General features: G+C 37.7%; 2 protein-coding genes across 4 annotated transcripts in view; one reads left to right on the forward strand and one right to left on the reverse strand.

The window, feature by feature from the left end:
* GTF2F2 (general transcription factor IIF subunit 2) overlaps window positions 1-18,941 on the forward strand; it is a 155,997-nt gene that overhangs the window by 77,484 nt on the left and 59,572 nt on the right. Inside the window, exon 5 of the mRNA XM_032314486.1 lies at window positions 10,008-10,089. Within this exon, the coding sequence (XP_032170377.1) occupies window positions 10,008-10,089 (82 nt within the window). The remainder of the gene's footprint in view (window positions 1-10,007; window positions 10,090-18,941) is intronic.
* Window positions 1-18,941, reverse strand: part of KCTD4 (potassium channel tetramerization domain containing 4) — a 37,690-nt gene that overhangs the window by 6,408 nt on the left and 12,341 nt on the right. Inside the window, exon 2 of one of the 3 annotated variants that reach the window (XM_032314483.1) lies at window positions 4,878-4,947. The exons of 1 other annotated variant lie outside the window; for it this stretch is intronic. The gene's annotated coding sequence lies outside the window, so the exon portion shown is untranslated. Of the gene's footprint in view, window positions 1-4,877; window positions 5,061-18,941 lie in introns of those variants that run through there. One more of the 3 variants, XM_032314484.1, reaches the window with a different exon arrangement.

The raw sequence follows: 18,941 nt of genomic DNA on the forward strand, positions 1-18,941 counted from the left end.
GTCTGGTACTGGGATTGTACTAACACTAGTGCTGCCTCACCTGCCTTATGAGCTGATTGGCCACAGGGTCTAACCAGCTGTGTGGAATGCATGAATCCTCCTAGGACTCATTGGATATAACTTCTGATAGGAACGTGATGTGGATGGGTGATTCTAGTCAGATCTTTGAGAATGTTTTGTGGTGTTGAGCTGAGTCTTCAGAGAAGCCCAGGAATCTTTGCAAACCTTTAAGCCTCATATGAGGAGTACAGAAAAGAATAAAGCACTATGGATTAAAAGGAGCACAAATTAAAAAGACAGATTAAATGAGAACTTCAAGCAAAATTCCATCCCACATTTCTTTGCTTTTCATTAATTACAGAGATGACTTTGAAAACAACTTACAAATCATATTAATTCCTATTTATTTATTTATTTATTTATATATTTTTAAGATTTTATTTATTTATTTGACAGACAGAGATCACAAGTAGGCAGAGAGGCAGGCAGAGAGAGAGAGAGAGAGAAGCAGGCTTCCTGCGGAGCAGGGAGCCCGATGCGGGGCTCGATCCCAGGACCCTGAGATCATGACCCGAGCCGAAGGCAGCAGCCCAAACCACTGAGCCACCCAGGCGCCCCTTAATTCCTATTTTAAATATAGTTGGGAAGAGGAGTGTTTCAAGGAAAGCGGTGTTTTATAATTGTGTAAGCAGAAGGCATTTAGGTTTTTTAAGTGAATTTTCTCTTTTTTGAAGTGTAGCGTATGCGTTATTATTCACTGGAAAATTCTATTGTAACCAGATGAACAAAGCACTTTAATGGCCATCGAATGAACACTGAAATTATGTTTTTGTATAGAACTCATTTTTATAGTGCTCTTTAGCCAAGTGGAATTTTACCTTCTCTTTGGGAAGAAGATACTTGTAAAATGTTCATAACCACTGTCTACAGTCTCAAAGTGAGCGACATGACTTTGAAAAGGTAATATTTTATGAAATCAATAACCAGGGGTAGCTGGGTGGGTCAGTGAGCTAAGCATTCAACTTGATTTTGACTCAGGTCATGATCTCAAAGAGTTGTGAGATAGAGCTCCATGTTGGGCTTCCTGTTCAGTGGGAAGTCTGCTGAAGATTCTGTCCCTCTCTCTTTCTACCCTTTCCTCTGACTTGTGTACACTTTTTCTCTCAAATAAATAAACAAATCTGTTTAAAAAAGAAAAAGAAGAAGAAGAAGAAAAGAATGAAATCCATGACCTAAAAATTTAGTTTCTGTTCCTAAATGCTGTCCCCTACCTAACTCAGCATTCCTTCTGTTAACCTCTTTTCTTTAGATCTTCTTGTGTCTCTATTGATGAGATGGCATGGTGGGGCCTGAACAGCAGGACAGGACAGGATATGATAGTTCATATGAGCAAATGCAGTTTCTTAGAGAGTACAGAGATTGGAAATTAGGGATGGAGAACTCTTCCATGTTCCACATCTAACACCACCACCACCACTACTACTACTACTACTACTACTACTACTACTACTACTACTACTACTTCTTCTTCTTCTTCTTCTTCTTCTTCTTCTTCTTCTTCTTCTTCTTCTTCTTCTTCTTCTTCTTCTTCTTCTTCTTCTTCTTCTTCTTCTTCTTCTTCTTCTTCTTCTTCTTCTTCTTCTTCTTCTTCTTCTTCTTCTTCTTCTTCTTTCTTCTGCTGCTTCTTCTGCTTCTGCTTCTTCTTCTTCTTCTTCTTCTTCTTCTGCTTCTTTTCTTCTTCTTCTTCTTCTTCTTCTTCTTCTTCTTCTTCTTCTTCTTCTTCTTCTTCTTCTTCTTCTTCTTCTTCTTCTTCTTCTTCTTCTTCTTCTTCTTCTTCTTCTTCTTCTTCTTCTTCTTCTTCTTCTTCTTCTTCTTCTTCTTCTTCTTCTTCTTCTTCTTCTTCTTCTTCTTCTTCTTCTTCTTCTTCTTCTTCTTCTTCTTCTTCTTCTTCTTCTTCTTCTTCTTCTTCTTCTTCTTCTTCTTCTTCTTCTTCTTCTTCTTCTTCTTCTTCTTCTTCTTCTTCTTCTTCTTCTTCTTCTTCTTCTTCTTCTTCTTCTTCTTCTTCTTCTTCTTCTTCTTCTTCTTCTTCTTCTTCTTCTTCTTCTTCTTCTTCTTCTTCTTCTTCTTCTTCTTCTTCTTCTTCTTCTTCTTCTTCTTCTTCTTCTTCTTCTTCTTCTTCTTCTTCTTCTTCTTCTTCTTCTTCTTCTTCTTCTTCTTCTTCTTCTTCTTCTTCAAGATTCTATTTATTTGTTTGAGAGAGAGACAGTGAGAGACAGCATGAGTGAGGAGAAGGTCAGAGGGAAACACAGGATCCCCAAGAAGCAGGCAACCTGATGCAGGACTCGATCCCAGGACTCCAGGATCATGGCCTGAGCTGATGGCAGTTGCTTAACCAGCTGAGCCACCCCAGGTGCCTGCACATCTAACATTTCTAAAATCTTACATCTTAAAATCATGGCAATGTTTTGTTTTAGTGCATATAAAATAATGTGTATTATAGTTGGTGCTTTCTTAGTGTTGATAAATCTTTGAGCAGTTCTGTGAGCTCTATTACTTTCATACCACCAAAAAATAAAATTAATAGAGATGCAGGGAGAGGAAGAAAGGGGGCCTGGAGGTGAGGAACAATATTAGGGCAGCAGTTTTAAACTCTGGCTACTGCATATTAGAATTATCTACTGGCATAAAAATACCACCAGCTCTTGCCCTCCTCACAAGTCAGTTATAATAGAATCTCTGACTTCCGGGCCCAGTAGTTTCTAAAAAGCTCCTCAGGTGATTCTGATGATCAAGCAGAGTTGAAGAACCACCATATTAAGGAAATCAATGAGTTCAGGAAAGGAAACTTATATCGGAGTTCTTAATGGTGGGGACGTAATTTCTACCCTTTAGTTGTGAGGATACTTATCAATTAAAGTATCTTGAAATGCATAAAGAACTAAACTAGTGTATGGCATCACTGCATTACCAATTAAACATAGTGAATAGAACAGGAGTTACTGAAGCTGAAAGTAATGAAACTTGAATCCTGTTAGTTGACTTAAAAATATGTGCCATTGGATTGTCTGTAAAGTATTTCATTCATATAATTCATCAACTATATATTGCAGTCTTTCTAAGTGTAAGGGTCTCTTTTTCTTTCTTGGTATCACTCATCTTTTTTTTTTTTTTTTTTAAAGATTTTATTTATTTATTTGACAGAGATCACAAGTAGGCAGAGAGGCAGGCAGAGAGAGAGAGAGAGAGAGAGAGAGAGAGAGGAGGAAGCAGGCTCCCTGCTGAGCAGAGAGCCCAATGCGGGACTCGATCCCAGGACCCTGAGATCATGACCTGAGCCAAAGGCAGCGGCTTAACCCACTGAGCCACCCAGGCGCCCGGTATCACTCATCTTAACCAGCACAGTGTTTGGTACTATTTAATATTAATAGAGCATTATAGTGAAAGTCCGTTCTCTTGGAGACTTAATCTTTCCTGGAAGGATTTGTTTTTCTTATCCCTTCAATCACTTTTGCTGTTGTTTTTAAATTATCCCTAATTTCAAGTGCAGCAGCCAAAGCTGGACTGCACCCTTTGTTGACAGTCTAACTAAAATAAAATATTATGGTATTAGGATTTTCCTGACCTTTTTCATTATTACAGCACAGCATTACTTTTTATAAAGCTGTATTTTATTTCTGGGTTTTATCCAGCTTATTCTTGAAAGCAACTTTGAGATTAGGGATTATGTCTGTTTATACATCAAAATGTCATGCCCACATCTGTATTCAAGAGGTTTTTATATTGGCTAATTAGATATGTGATGGTAACAATCATAAAGGAGACTGTGATCTGAGTTATAGGAGGAGCAATAAATAACTTGTGGACTTGCTTTGTGAACATTAAAACAAAAATGTTTGTTCTTAAGAAGCTCATTCACTGAGTTATTTCCTTGATCCGAAGTCTGTTATGGCTTCTGTAGACTGATAGAACAGTCCAGATTCTTTTGTCTTTAAGGCTTCCATCCTTTTTTCCAAGTTTTACGTATGTATTATTTGAGAGAGAGAAGGAGAGCATGAGTGGGGGTGCAGAGAAGGGTCAGGGTGAGAGGGTCTCTCAGGCAGACTTCCCCCTGAGCACAGAACCTGAGGCGACTCGATCTCATGACCCTGAGATCATAACCCGAGCCCAAGTCAAGAATGGGATAGGCTTAACAGACTGAGCCTCCCGGGTACCCTTAAGGTGTCTTTCTTTGATTTTGTACTTAAACTAACCAGTTCTTTGGGTTTTGTTTTTTTTTTCCCCTACTCCTGGGCAAGTACTCTTATCATTCACAGATACTTTTGATCAGCATTACGATGTCCCTTGTATAAGAATGTACCTACAGCCTTCTTTAGTCCATAGAGGAACTGTTGAAGAGTAGTACTATGAGTGAGGAGGTTGAACTGTTTTCTAAAGCTTAGGTCTAGTCCTCAAAATATGGTTTCAGTATTTGGTTAGAATTGGGAATTTCCAGTGTATTAGGCATATTTATAATTTGAATAATATATGAAAACATTACATAAATAACTTTGGGGAATATTTATATGATTGCTCATTTGTTACTTTTGAGGTAAATAATCAAGTCCTAACTCTGTAGGTTTACCGAAATCTGAACATGAACATTTATTCCTAAAATTTTTGAAAGTTAAACATAGATCAGAACACCAGTTCACAAATTTGAGTAGAATAAGGATCACCTTAATTAAATAGGTTGCAGGTTTGCCTCACTGGCTTGTTATTATGCCAAGTAGTTTATATTGATAGGCCTTACTTACCCTGTGAACCACAGGCAAAAAACTTCCATGAAAAATTTTAAGTGAAGAGATTGGAAACTAATAGGAATATTTAAAATGGTTTACCTTTTAAATTCACCTGCTCTGTGGAAATATTTTTTCTTCAGTCCTTTTCCAGATGATAGACAGATGTGATCTAAATAGAACCAGGAGAGTAGCTTCAAAAGTTGTAAGGAACAGTCCCAAGTCTTGTTCCTAGCCTACTTATCTGTGTTTTAACTGGAGTTGGACATGTTCTTAAAGGCATCCACATTGAACTGGATCCAGAGTGGCTTTGTGGAAATGAATGCCTATAACTTCCTGATGCCTAACATCTTCCTAACATATCTGCCTGTCATTAATTACATGCCAATGCTAATAAACATCTTTCAAGCTTGTTTATTACTGTAACTTGTTTCAGCCAGGCATGCCCTTAACTTGTAAAAAGAGCCTATCCATTATTTTTCTCTTTATTCAACATAGTCTATCTCAGTTGAGATAAAGAGCAGGAAGATCTAGCTTAGAGCAGAAGTTTCTCAGCATTTTGTTGTTATTGCTGTTCCCAGAAAGTTTCTAATTTCTCCTCAAAGAAAGTTTAATTATATCTAAGTCTTTTAGAAAATCTAAGTCCAACCAAAGTAAACACTAATGAAATGATAAAACATCTCCAGTTGGAAGAGAAGGCCAGTTTTTTGTTTTGTTTTAGGTTTTGGTGGGTTTTTTGTTTTGTTTTTTGTTTTTTGTTTTGAGAAGTCCAGTTTTTTAAGTGAAAGAGATTTGGAACTAGATCTGAGATCCCACAGTAACTTCTTTACATAGATGCTGAAGCTGAGAGGTGGGAAGTAGCCTCACCAAAGTGACCTACCTCACTGTTTAGTGACAGAATCAGAACTAGAAACTCTTAAGTTCTTTTTTTATAGTATGCGTTTCGTATACTTAACCTTTAAAATTTTCTCTCAATTTTTTTCTGAAAGTAGGTGGTAGGGTAGGGTAGATCAATAAAATACTATTACCAATGGTATGTGTTCATACTCATTAAGATTCTTTTGGTTGCAAGTAACAGAAACCAGTAAGTAAATGGATCTAGCAAAAAAGGTGGGCATGGGGGGAGAGAAAATTTAGAAATGATTCTGGACTATTTCCCAGAATCCAGTTCTGCTGTGGGTCTCTTAGTTTGAAATTCAGAAGGAGGCACAAACAACAGAGAGAAAGAGGGAGGGGACAAAAGTCATTGTTCACTCTATTCCCACCACCTTCAGTGTCCTTCTGTTTCACCTGTGTGTCTATCTTATAACCCTTAAAAAGTTCTTCTTTGTGCAGTGCAGTGGAGTCCCACAGCCCATAGGGAAGGACCAGTAGTCTGTCAGGTAAATTCAAAAGTAGAGAATCATAAAATGATATTAATATGAATTCTTACTGCCTTAAACATTTTACCTTAAGAGTTCAAATGTACATATAGCCACCAATGTACATGTAGGATAAGGCCTTTGATTTCAGCATAATATGCTGATTGAACATCTGTTTTCTCTTTCTTGGGAAAATTCAACCCATAATCTAGATTTACAATTTTGGCTTCTTAGAAAGGAGCAAAAATTTAGACACTGAAACATGAATGCAGAATCCTTCTAGACTTTTATGTTTCTCTTCTAATCTCCTGTTATGTCTCCAGTGTTTTGACAGTAGTTTTTTTTTTTTTTAAGCAACTTACTTTTTATATTAATTCTTGCCAAAGCACTAAACCTGGTTTTCATAGAAATATCTCCTTCCCCCATACTTATAATTAATGGGATTATATAATATATAATCAAATTGCATAATAACTAACAGTAAAACTAGCATAAACAAGTTCTAATATAGTTAGAGCAGAAGTGTGTGGGAGTACTAGAGATGAACCTAACTACCCACTATGGGCAAGCTATGGGCATCTGTTTCTGTATTTAAAAGAGGGGACTTGAGAACATTGATAATCTAGAAGTGGGGTAAGTGGAGGTCTATTAAAAGTGATTCTGGTGTATTAAAATGATTTATATACCTCCTACTAGACCAGCAGCTCTCAAAAATGTGATCTGGAAACTTTTGGGTAGAGGGATTCCTGAGACCTTTTCAAGGAGCCTGTAAGTCAAAACTATTCATAATAATACCAAGGCTTTCTGCCTTTTTCAGTTCCGATTTTCTAAACATTTCTTAGTTTTAGTTTCTAATATGATAAATAGCAAAAGGTACAACCCACATAAAAGCTCTTTGGGGGCCCTCAATACTTTTTAAGAATCTGTGTCACAGAAGTCATTTGAATGGCTGCACTAGACTCTACTCCTTGAGGACAGGAGCCATGCTTTATGTGTCTTTGTTATTCCTGATCTGTTTCAAGTATTAATGGTCTTTTAAACTGGCCTAACAAAGTGGTTTTAAGTGAGGGTCCCTGTATTAATGAACATGGTCTGTAATAAACAGCAGTGGTGTCCAAATGGGTGCTTTCAGATGCCTTTATTTTTTTATTTTTTTTTAAGATTTTATTTATTTGACAGACAGAGATCACAAGTAGGCAGAGAGCCAGGTGGGAGGGCGGGGTGGGTGGGGGGGGAAGCAGGCTCAGGGTTTCCTGATGCAGGGCTTAATCCCAGGACCCTGGGATCATGATCTGATCCGAAGGCAGAGGCTTTAACCCACTGAGCTGCCCAGGCGCCCCAAGATGCCTTAAAATACAATGTATTTAATACCTTTCCCTCGAAATCTTAAGCAATGTTTTGAAGAGGAAAAGAAGCATGGTTAGTGGAAAGAATATGGAAACATTTTCCTATAAGGCTTTTAAAAATTGTGAAGGCTTTAAATCTTGCTTAGGAGGTTTTATCATAAGTAAATTGGCTTTTAAAATTTACTTAAAAGGAGGGGGGTGGCACTTGGGTTGCTCAGTGGGTTAAAGCCTCTGCCTTTGGCTCAGGTCATGATCTCAGGGTCCTGGGATTGAGCCCCGCATCAGGCTCTCTGCTCAGCGGGGAGCCTGCTCCCGCCACCCCTTCTCTGCCTGCCTCTCTGCCTACTTGCAGTCTCTGTCAAATACATAAATAAAATCTTTAAAAAAAAAAAAAAAAAAAGGAGAAAGGGAACAAGCTAACAGAGATGTGGGGTTATTTAAGAGCGACCAGTCAGTGGGAAAATCCGTTGCAGATGATTAAGACTTCTCTTTCACTTGAGAAGCATTGGAAGGCTATTTTAGATTTGAAAAGGGGATGTGATGGACAGGAAATTATGGTTTGGGGAAGTGAATTTTATTGCTTTGTGAGAGTGACCTTGATTGGAGAATAGTGATGAGAGTAGTTTCCAAGTTGATATGGGCAGGTGCTTTGAAAACTTCTTACTCTCTCAGGTATTGTATGGAGAACATTGACAGCAGATCCTTTAACTAAAAATTGAATTCAGCCTATCTACCTGAAGTAGATATTACTTTAAATAAGTGGGGAAACATTCACAGATGGTATTAACAGATAGCTCTTTTAGTATTCAGTGAAACACCTAGATATATAAGTAAATTGTTTTCAGGGATGGTATAGTATTCTAAGTTGTTTAGTTTTTTTTAAAAGGATTGATTTTTGTTTTAATAGAGGACTTTCTCAGGCATTTAACATATCTTATACATAGAAATTCCCCAGATCTTGCTATTGTTATACCAGTAATTTTTCTAGGTAGAATTTTCAACTTCAGTGGAAATGCAAACTCAAATATAAGATTTGGGAAATTCAGATTTTAATCTCAGTCTTACTAAACTGATTAACAAGGGGAAATTATTTTTAGACATTTAAATTTAATACAAAATAATTATGGTTTTGTTTCCTTCCTAACATTTTGATATAAGGTAGGCATGCTTCTCGTCATTGCTTTTTCCAGACATCTGATAGCTTGTACTTGAGATTAGTTGCATATGTTGCACTGAGGAATTCTTCAACTATTGGGTTGCCTGTGCATTCACAGTTAAGGGCTACGGTAAGGAGTCTCCTGGAGTTTGGAGACAAAATCAAGAAAAGTCACCATAAGGAAGATTTTCTAATGTAAATCATGTGGGCGTGGTACAAGCTGCACTCTACATTTTGGTCCATTTATCTGCCCTCCTCCCCCACCCCAGGAAACTCTGTGCTTCTTGGAAAGAGTACTATGTCTTACTCATCTTTGATTCCAAATGCTTAGATGGTGCCCTTTACATAGTAGGCATTCAGTTAATGTTAGGGGAATGCAAGAAGTCATTTGCCCTGAAGAGATGAATCATAAATGCATTGCTGATGAGCCAAAGGATTTCCTGAATCTCTTCTCAAAACCTGGATGAATTCTCATGAAATTAAGACTGAACCATAGCTTCCTAACCATTGTACATTTCCGGACAGTAGGAGAGCTGGTGCCGTCATGGGATAATCTATGTGTACTAGTAAGGTCTGTAAGGTGAATTTACCAGTGTTTAGTCCATAGTAGTCCCATAGTAAGTGCTAACTGTTGTTTACCTTTTTGGTTTCTCTTGAATTTTGTGTTAGCGTCACCTTAAGAATTCTTACTATTGGTAGGAAAAATTGCCCCTGTTTGGACAAATATCCATAGCAGTTAAAGCTCTAACTTGGACATACCCAAGTTAGTAAATCTGCTGGAAAATAGAAGAGCAACTGGTAGACAGAAATGGTACACAGTATAGCCTAGACAGTGTTTAGCCTGGACAACTAGCCTTGCCCAGTTTATAGTATTTTCTAGGCTAGCTATTCTAGTCACGGTGTATTCTAGAATTTTATTTGCATGTGTGTGTGGTCACCCACACATACAGATACATATTACCTTTAATTTTAGTGGTTTAGACTAGCTGGGCTTTCAGAAGTTACTTCTCTGCCAAATTTGTTGTAGTCTCCACTCCCTTCAAATTTTTTTAAATTTGATTTTATGCCCTAGTAAGTCACCCTCTTTATAAAAAGTTAAATATATAAAAGTTGTATTGGCAAGGGGCTGCAGCAGCCCAGTAAACAAACCTGACAAGCTAAGTTTTTTACTCACCAAGAGTAAGGTCTTTCTCTATTCTGGCCAATGATGTTACTATAAACTTACAAGTATTCCTTTTGTTCTTTGATTTGTATTATTACGTTTGATTCTAATCATCATTACTGTGGTTAGTATGTTAAGGTAAAATCTTAAAAATGGTCAGGGTTATCTCTGAATACATTTGTTAATTTTTTTTTCTTTCCATTCAAGACAAACTTTCATTGGAAGGAATAGTGGTACAAAGAGCTGAATGCCGACCTGCGGCCAGTGAAAACTACATGAGATTAAAAAGGTTGGTGTTCTTTAACTTTAAGATAATACCCGCTATTTCCTTTTGGGGATTGAAATACGTATATTAGATTGCTTCTTAACCGCATGAAAACTGTGGCTATGTTGAAAGTGTTTTTTTCAAAGGCTGTTTTACTTTAAAACTTTAATTTTTACGTTAAGAACAAACTTCTAGTTATAAAATAATTAAGTCCTGGGGGCACCTGGGTGGCTCAGTGGGTTAAAGCCTCTGCCTTCGGCTCAGGTCATGATCTCAGGGGCCTGGGATCAAGCTACACATCAGGCTCTCTGCTCAGCAGGGAGCCTGCTTCCTCCTCTCTCTGCCTGCCTCTCTGACTACTTGTGATCTCTGTCTGTCAAATAAACAAATAAAATCTTTAAAAAATAATAATAATAATTAAGTCCTGGGGTTATAATGTACAGCATGGTGACTATAGTTAATATTACTGTTTTGCATATTTGAAAGTTGCTAAGAGAATAGATCTTAAAAATTCTCATCACAAGAAGTAAATATGGTGACATGATGTTAACTAGACTTATTGTGATCATTTTGCAATATATATATTTCAAATCATTATGTTGAATACCTGAAACTAATGAAATGGTATATGTCAATTATACTTCAATTAAAACAAACAAACAAGTAAGAGTTTCTTTGGCAAGGGAATTTTCAGAACCTGGCTGTGTATTTGGGTTGTTTTAAGCTACTCTTTTAATATAACCTGGAGTGAAACTTTTTATACTTCTTTTTATACTAGTCAACATTATAGATCTTGATTCTCTAAACACATGTAATGTATTTGTACTATCTTAAAGGCTATACTTTTTGCATAATGAAGTTTCTAAAATACTAGACAGTATAAAGCAAGTATAGTTGCTAGAATATCATCCTTTTCTCTTGATTTACAGAGAACTTTTTATAAATTTACTACTTTGTTAGAGATTTCACATTAGATCCTCCCTCCCCCAGTGTTGTATATGGTTAACATTTTGTAATTAATATTTGAAGATAATGATTGCAAATTCTTGGTACTCTAATTTTTTGACTTTCAGAGAGGAATTTTCTAAAACCATGAAGGCTTTTTTTTTTTTTTTTTTTTTAAAGATTTTATTTATTTATCGGCGGGGGGGGGGGGGGAGAGCGAGCACAGGCAGACAGAATGGCAGGCAGAGGCAGAGGGAAAAGCAGGCTCCCTGCTGAGCAAGGAGCCCGATGTGGGACTCGATCCCAGGACGCTGGGATCATGACCTGAGCCGAAGGCAGCTGCTTAACCAACTGAGCCACCCAGGCGTCCCCATGAAGGCTTTTTTTATTTTAAGTAACTCTACACCTCCTGTGGGGCTCGAACTCACAGCCCCAAGATTGAAAGTCATGTGCCGTATTAACTGAGCCAGCAAGGCACCCCTTGTTTTATACTTTATATTGAATGTATTTCAGCTTTCTGTACTTCAAAATTGTAAGTTTGTTCATTCAGCACTACCGTGTGAAAGAGTAGTGAACAAAACAGGCAAAACTCTCTGCCCTTGTGGAACTTAAATTTTAGCAGATTATAGCTATCCAGAGCTCATAATGGGGAGCACACTGTTTGGGTGCTAGCGGTAGCCTCTCTGGATAGCAGGGTTCTCACAGCTGGAAGTAGCTGCTTGAGGGGCACCTGGGTGGTGCAGTTAGTTAAGCATCCAGTGCTTGGTTTCAGCTTAGGTGGTGATCTCGGGGTCTTGGGATCACGCTCCCTGTCAGGCTCCCCGCCCAACTTGGAGTCTGCTTAAAGATTCTCTCTCCCTTTCTCTCTGCCCTACTCCCCCGCTGCACGTGCGCATGTGCTCTCACTCTCTAAAACAAATATATAGATCTTTTTTAAAAAAAAAAAAAAAGGCTGCTTGAGCTGGATCCTCTATAATGCCACATCATCTTTTTAATTTCCCTCCTTTCTCAATTAGATTAGAGTGTGTCTCTCAGGAACGAAACAAAGACTGTTTTCTTGTCCAATAATTCTTCATTTAAATGCCTCCCGAGGGCAAGGAAAAGGATGACAAAATGAAAATTTTTTATAACTGAAAATAACTTTGGAACACAGGCAGGAGGTGTTTCTTTGTGTTTAGCCTATGAAGTTGATCATACAGTGTGTGTTTTTGAACACTTACCATCTTCAAATAACCAGTGAAATTGCAAAGTACAAAATCTGGTTACTGAGCTGCTAGCCAAGATCTTTTTTTTGTGGTCCTAATTTTCTTTAAAGGTTTGTAAAGATTTCTGATGGTGAGATTAGGCAGGTTGCCTGTTGTGTTAATGAAATGGCTGCTTTTTTTCTTACCAAAAACTGTTCAGCCTTTGAGTGTGCTAAGAGACCAGCCATTACATATTTCAGTTACTTAAGTGACTTAAGGAAACAGGGTGATTCAGGAGATGATAATCATGTGAGTTTCATAAAATAGACGAAACATGACATGTCTTTAAAGATGCACTCATATAAAGACTTGGGGAAGACATTGGGGAACTCTGTGAGCCTGGAATGTGGGATTGTTTGAGGCAGAACAAACAGAATCTCCACCCTAAACCTCTGCTTTGACCTCCAAACTTGGATACTCAAGAACCTGGTCGAATGTCCACTAGACATTTTAAATACATGAAAAACTGTTCTCCGAGGCTTTCCCCCAAAACCTGCTCTACCAGTGGTCCTTCTCATCTGAGTTAGTACAAACTCTGTTCTCCCGTTTTCTTAGTCCAAAAATCTTGGTGACATTTTTGAATCCTCTTTCACACACACACATCCAGTGTGTCAGAAAAATCTTACTGACCGTACCTTTAGATTACTACACATCTACAAGTCTGTTTCTCACCACCCACGTGATCTGCCATGAAGTCTCACCTAGATCACTGCAGTAGCCTCCTAGCAGCATTCCTTCTTCTGTCTCTGCCCACTCTGGTCTGCTGCCAGCGCAGGAGTCAGAGCAGTTCTTCCCGAATCTGTCAAGTCATGCCATTCCTCTGCTCACTGGTCACTCACAATGCTTCCTTCATTACTCGGAGTAAAATTCAAGTCCTTCCAGTTCTCTGCAGGGATCGACGTGATCATGCTTCTTCTTCTTCCCACTTCTCCCCATCCTTAGCTTCTCTCCCCTCATTCCCCCTTTACTTACCCTGAGCTCCTAGCAGTCCTGAGCACTCTATGCACTTCCTTATCAGGGCCTTTACACCAGATTTTCTTTCCTACTGGGAACATCCTTTCTGCAGATAACTGCATGGCTCACTCCATGCCTCTTTCAAGTCTCTTCTAAGATTCTGCTTTTCCAATAAGGTCTACCTTCACCAACCTACTTCTTTCTATACTTGTATTTTCTTACAGACCATACCACTCGTAATATACTATGTAATTTACTTGTATTTATTGCCAGCTTTGCCCTAGTATAGTTTAAACTTCCATGGTTGGTTCTTTGGTGTGTATGTGTGTGCATGGACACATGTGTACACAGTCATCTATTTTGTTCACTTATACACACACACAACCCCAGATGTTTAGAATAGTTCATGACGGGGCACCTGGGTGGCTCAGTTGGTTAAGCATCTGCCTTTGGCTCAGGTCATAATTTCAGGGTCCTGGGATGAACGCTGCATCTGGCTCTCTGGCAGGGAGTCTCCTTCTTCCTCTCACTCTGCCCTTCCCACGCACCCCCTTTCCCCCACTCATGCTCACACTCGCTCTCTTGTGCATGCTCTCTCCCCTTCTCAAATAAAATTTAAAAAAAAATAGTTCATGACATGTAGGTGGTCAGTAAGTATTTTTTTGAGTGAATAAGTGGCAGGAGATAAGGTTTAAAATATTGAAAATCTTTATATTCTTGCTAAATTATCTGTTAAAGAGTCTTAATATGCTTTGGTGAGGAATTTGGACTCTGTGCTGTGGCTGTTAGGGAGGCACTGAAGAATTCGAAGCCATATGGAAAGCAAAGAGATTTCTGTTTTGGATAGGTCATCCTGGCCATAATGTAAGACCAAAAGCAGTGAGGTAAGCTAGAGGCTGATGTAATAACCCAGGTACAAAATGTCTAAGTGACTAAACAAAGTGGTTCTAATCAGAAGGGAAAAGAAAGACAAAGTTTTGAGGCTATTTGGAGGTAGAGTTGATAGGACTTAGGAACCCATCTCATACTTAAGTGGTCATGGGACAGAGGATTTCTCTAGGCCCAGACTGATGGTGGTGGCTCTTGTGTTGTGCCTTGGATGCACTTATTTTACGAATCCTCAGACTGATGAAGGGAGAGGGACCGGAGAGACCATAGAGTTTCTATGTCCATGTTAATGTAAATCTTGGTTGACAGTTTACATTAAAACTTAAAAAAGCAGAAAGTACTTAACCTGCAAGAAGAATAATGATGGGTAGATTAATCAAAATAGGAAAGTAATATAAGCTGTAAGTTGTATCTCATATACAGCTGACATTTGAACAACAAGGGGTTGGGGTCTCCACCCTTTGCACAGTTGAAACTCTGCATATCACTTTCGACTTCCCAAAACCATGACTAGTAGCTGCTCTTGACTGGAAGCCTTACCAATAACATAGTCAGTTAACACATATTTTGTATGTTATATGTATTATTACTGTATTGTTACAATAAAATAAGCCAGAGGAGAAAAAAACGTTAAGAAAATCATAAGGAAGAAAAAATACATTTATGGTACTGCACTGTAAAGAAGAAAAATCCATATATAAGTGGACCTGTGCAGTTCAGACTTACACCATTCAAGGGTCAACCTGTATTTTGTTTATCATCACTTAACATTTTCACATGTGTCATGAGATCATTGAGGTAAGACTCAATTTTTAAAAAATCACTAGTTAACTGTTCTTGCTCCAGAGAGTTTAGAGTTGTTTGTTTGTTTTTTAAGATTTTATTTATTCATTTGAGAGAGAGAGAGAGAGCATGAAAGGGGAGAGGTCAAAGGGAGAAGCAGACTCCCTGCTAAGCAGGGAGCCTGTGATGAGACTCGATGCCAGGACTCCAGGATCATGACCTGAGCTGAAGGCAGTCGCATAACCAACCAGGTTGGCGCAGCCACCCAGGCACCCTGTAATGTGTGTGTGTGTGTGTGTGTGTGTGTGTGTTTTCCTTCAGGTTCGGGAGTTTACAGTTTTTGAAACTGAAGGAAAACACATGCACGCGCACACACACACCCAGATTATCCAAAATGTCTGTTTACTGACCAGATAGTTGCGGGAATAGAAATATAGTGGTGCTTTTGATCAGTGGACAGGCAGATATCCCGATGGAGGTGACATCAAAGTAGAAGTGTTTGTGAACAGAATTGGCAGGTCAGTATTTAAGATACCTGGCACCTGGATATTTCACACATACACTCCAAGGTTTTCAGGGCCTCCTTCTGACTGCCTGGTCCCGTATAATGGTATTTGAGTTTTTGGATAATCTGGCTCTTGTCTCACTTTTTGGCTGTATTTTTAGCTGTTCTCCTTTTGACACACATCATCTAGTTGTGTCACACTACACATTGTTATCCTGGATGTGCTGGGCACTTCTAAGTTTTATGCTGCATCTTCTTCCTAGAATACCTCATCTAACTTATGCCAGGATCCTTCTGAGCTTTTCAAATCAACCCACGTGTTACTTACTCAGTGAAACTTGCTCGTATCTTCCGAAACTCTGCACTCCAGTTAGGATCTGCCACTTCCTTTTCTACGTTCCCACATACTTACCTATTCAATTTAGCGGTACATATAAATGTGTACATTTTCTGTTGTTTAGGCGTGCATTGTTGCATCTTTTCCAAGACTATGAACTTCGTAAGAACAGGGACTGTGGATTTTTCTTTATTTCTCACTCTCTCTTATTCCCTTCCTGTTTGTATTCAGAACACTTAGCATAGTGCATTACAAATTATAAATACCCAGAAGTATTTGTGGGGTTGAAATAGAAAGGAATGGCAAAACTAGGTACAGAAATGTAGGAATCCGCAGCATTCAGCTTCTTAATTTTTTTTTTTTTTTAACTCAGAGCTGCACTTGAAACCTGGACTGATTGATTTTTCAATTCATATATACATGCATATGTGCACACACACATGCACATACATCCATATGTCCTTATCTTCCTTTGGGAGGGGGAAAGTGATTATAAAAAAAATACAGAAGCATTTCATCAACGACAAAAAGTTTTTCAGAATATAAAGTTATAATTAAATATAACTTTAAATAATAACTTTAAAATAAATGTATTTTCCACTTACAGAGGACTAGAGGAGAGAGCCTTTTTATCAGAGAAGACATTTCCCTAAATCAGTGTTTTTTTCTTTAACCATTGAGGTTTTACTATATAATATTTGCAGATAGTAGCTGAACTGCACTGTTAGCAACATAATGTATATATTTACAAAGTATATTTTACACTTATATAAAATAATCTTTAAGAATGATTAGTGCTACTTTAGTGGGAATTTAATTTTAGTAATAAGTACTGTAGCTATCTGCTATTAAATTTTAGCTGATAAATTAGCCACATGTTATGAACATAGACCATATTAAACATAAGTAAGATTCTGTTAGTTTGTAAGATTCTGTTATTCATTTAAAGGTGGAAATAAGTACTGCAGTAAATGCAAGGAATATATGAACCCATCAGTCAATAAAATTCAGGACAAGAAAGAAATTAATCCTATGCTGTAATTTTCCTTTGTACAATCCCATCACATTATAAAATCCTGCAAGCATCCATTTAGCCACCAAGAAAACCTAAAACACAAAAAGGAAAAAGTATTTCACAGCTTCTCTTACTTTTTCTTTACCTGATATACATTTGAATTGATCTAAATAATATTAGGAAATTTATTTTGAGTTGGTGAATGTAAATATATTTAATATCAACTCATATTTGACATACTAATTAAAATTTATGGGATGCCTGGGTCCCTCAGTCAGTTAAGCGTCTGACTCTTGATTTTGGCTCAGGTCTTGCTTTCAGGGGTTCTGGGGAACAAGCACTACGTGTTGGGCTCTGTAGAGAGTCTCTTAGAGATTCTATTCTTCTCCCTTTCCCCTTCCTCCTCCTCCCTCTCTGAAAGTCATTTTAAATTATTTAATTAGTGTTTTATTAAGAGTAACTTTAAGCATCTTGAGGCTTTTTTTTTGTCCAACATGGGGCTTGAACTCACAACCCTAAAATCAAGAGTTCTACACTGCATCAACTTAGCCAGCCAGGTGCCCCCTTGAGGCTTTTTTAATAGTCAAATGACAAATTACACACTCACCAAGCTTTTAATTCCTGTTGTACTCTTTAAAATATAAAGGGACATAAAGATAAGACAGTCACCCTAATGTGTGTTTTCTTATAGAAAAGTCATAGTAATGGGAAAATATGTTACTTTTTACTTCTACATGTTTATGTCACCAACTGATCTAAAAATACTTGTCTCAGAATTTTTATTTGTAATTTTTTCAGTGTTTGTGGGCTTTCATCAAAAACCTAAGAAAAACCTTTCTCTTTGGGAACAGAATATAGACTACAGAAGAAAAAAATGAGTCTTTTTTCTATGCAAAGACACCAGATAGTAGGAAGCAACTTGTAATTCACTTTCTTTCTTGGGGAGAGGTTACCAGGCTGTACCTGCCTGGATTCCTGATGTTTCATATTATGGTAAAAAATGTCTTAGTATGTGTTATTATAAGGGAAGAGGAAAAGGACCCCTTCACTCAGTAGATCTTTATGTAATTTGTGGGTGATGTGATTCATGTGGGTGAACTAGACTCAGGCCCAAAGAAGTTTCTGCAAATAAAATTTTTTTCAATGCAATAACAACACTGAAGCATTTTCTTTTTTCCACATTTCAACAAGTATGTGGATATATTTAGTACTTGTAGTTTTGACTCTTTTCCATGTAAATTTTGTAAAGAATAATTATTTTGTAAATGATTTTTCTTACATAGTAGGATGAGTCTCTTATAGCTGTGTCCCTTTATATTTAAAAAATAAATGTAGGATGAATTACAAATAAGGTAATCGTATAACCTATCATTTAAAACAGATACTTTTGAGAAAGAAAGCAGCCACTAACCAGAGAAGACGACACCCTAAGACAGCAGTGCAAATCATCCCACATAAAATGGGGATGTCAGGTCAATATGAATAGCCTGGATACACTGAAAGGCTAACTTTTTAAAATGGGAACTAAAAGATAAGAGTCAAATAATGAAAGTGCTGGTGCTTAGGAAATGTGTACAGTACCAGGAATTCTAGACTGGGTCCAACTGCTATGGCTGAGCATAAACTGTGTGCTTCCCAGTAGCCACACAATGTTGGGCATGCAGTGGTGCTGTGTTAATGTTTTCATGTAAATTTTTATATGAAGTTTATTAAAATCAGTAATAAGCTAAAAATAAGTTTTATTAAAAACCATTTTTCTTTTAATCCTCAATAAAATTTGAGGTCATAACAGCGACTCAGAATTCTATAAAGATAATTTCATGACCTGGGAAATATAATATTAGATTGTAGCTTTCTGGTAGTCTCATTTGAAACAGTTTTTGGTGAATGTTGAGGTTAATGATTAATATATTTTTATCAGTATCAGTTAAGGTACTTTCATTTCCTATTAGAAAAGCCAGTGCAGAGGGGCTTGGGCGGCTCAGTCTCTAGGCATCCACCTTGGGCATGGGTCATGATCCCAGAGTCCTGGGATGGAGCCCCGCATGGGGCTCCCTGCTCAGCAGGAAGCCTGTTTTTTCCCTCTCCTATTCCCCCTGCTTGTGTTCCCTCTCTCGCTGCCTCTCTCTGTCAAATAAGTAAATAAAATCTTAAAAGAAAAGCCAGTGCAGACTTAAAAGAAATTCATTTCTTAATTAAATGAAA

This window comes from Mustela erminea, chromosome 15 (assembly GCF_009829155.1).
Source record: "Mustela erminea isolate mMusErm1 chromosome 15, mMusErm1.Pri, whole genome shotgun sequence".
Classification (NCBI taxonomy): Eukaryota; Metazoa; Chordata; class Mammalia; order Carnivora; family Mustelidae; genus Mustela; species Mustela erminea.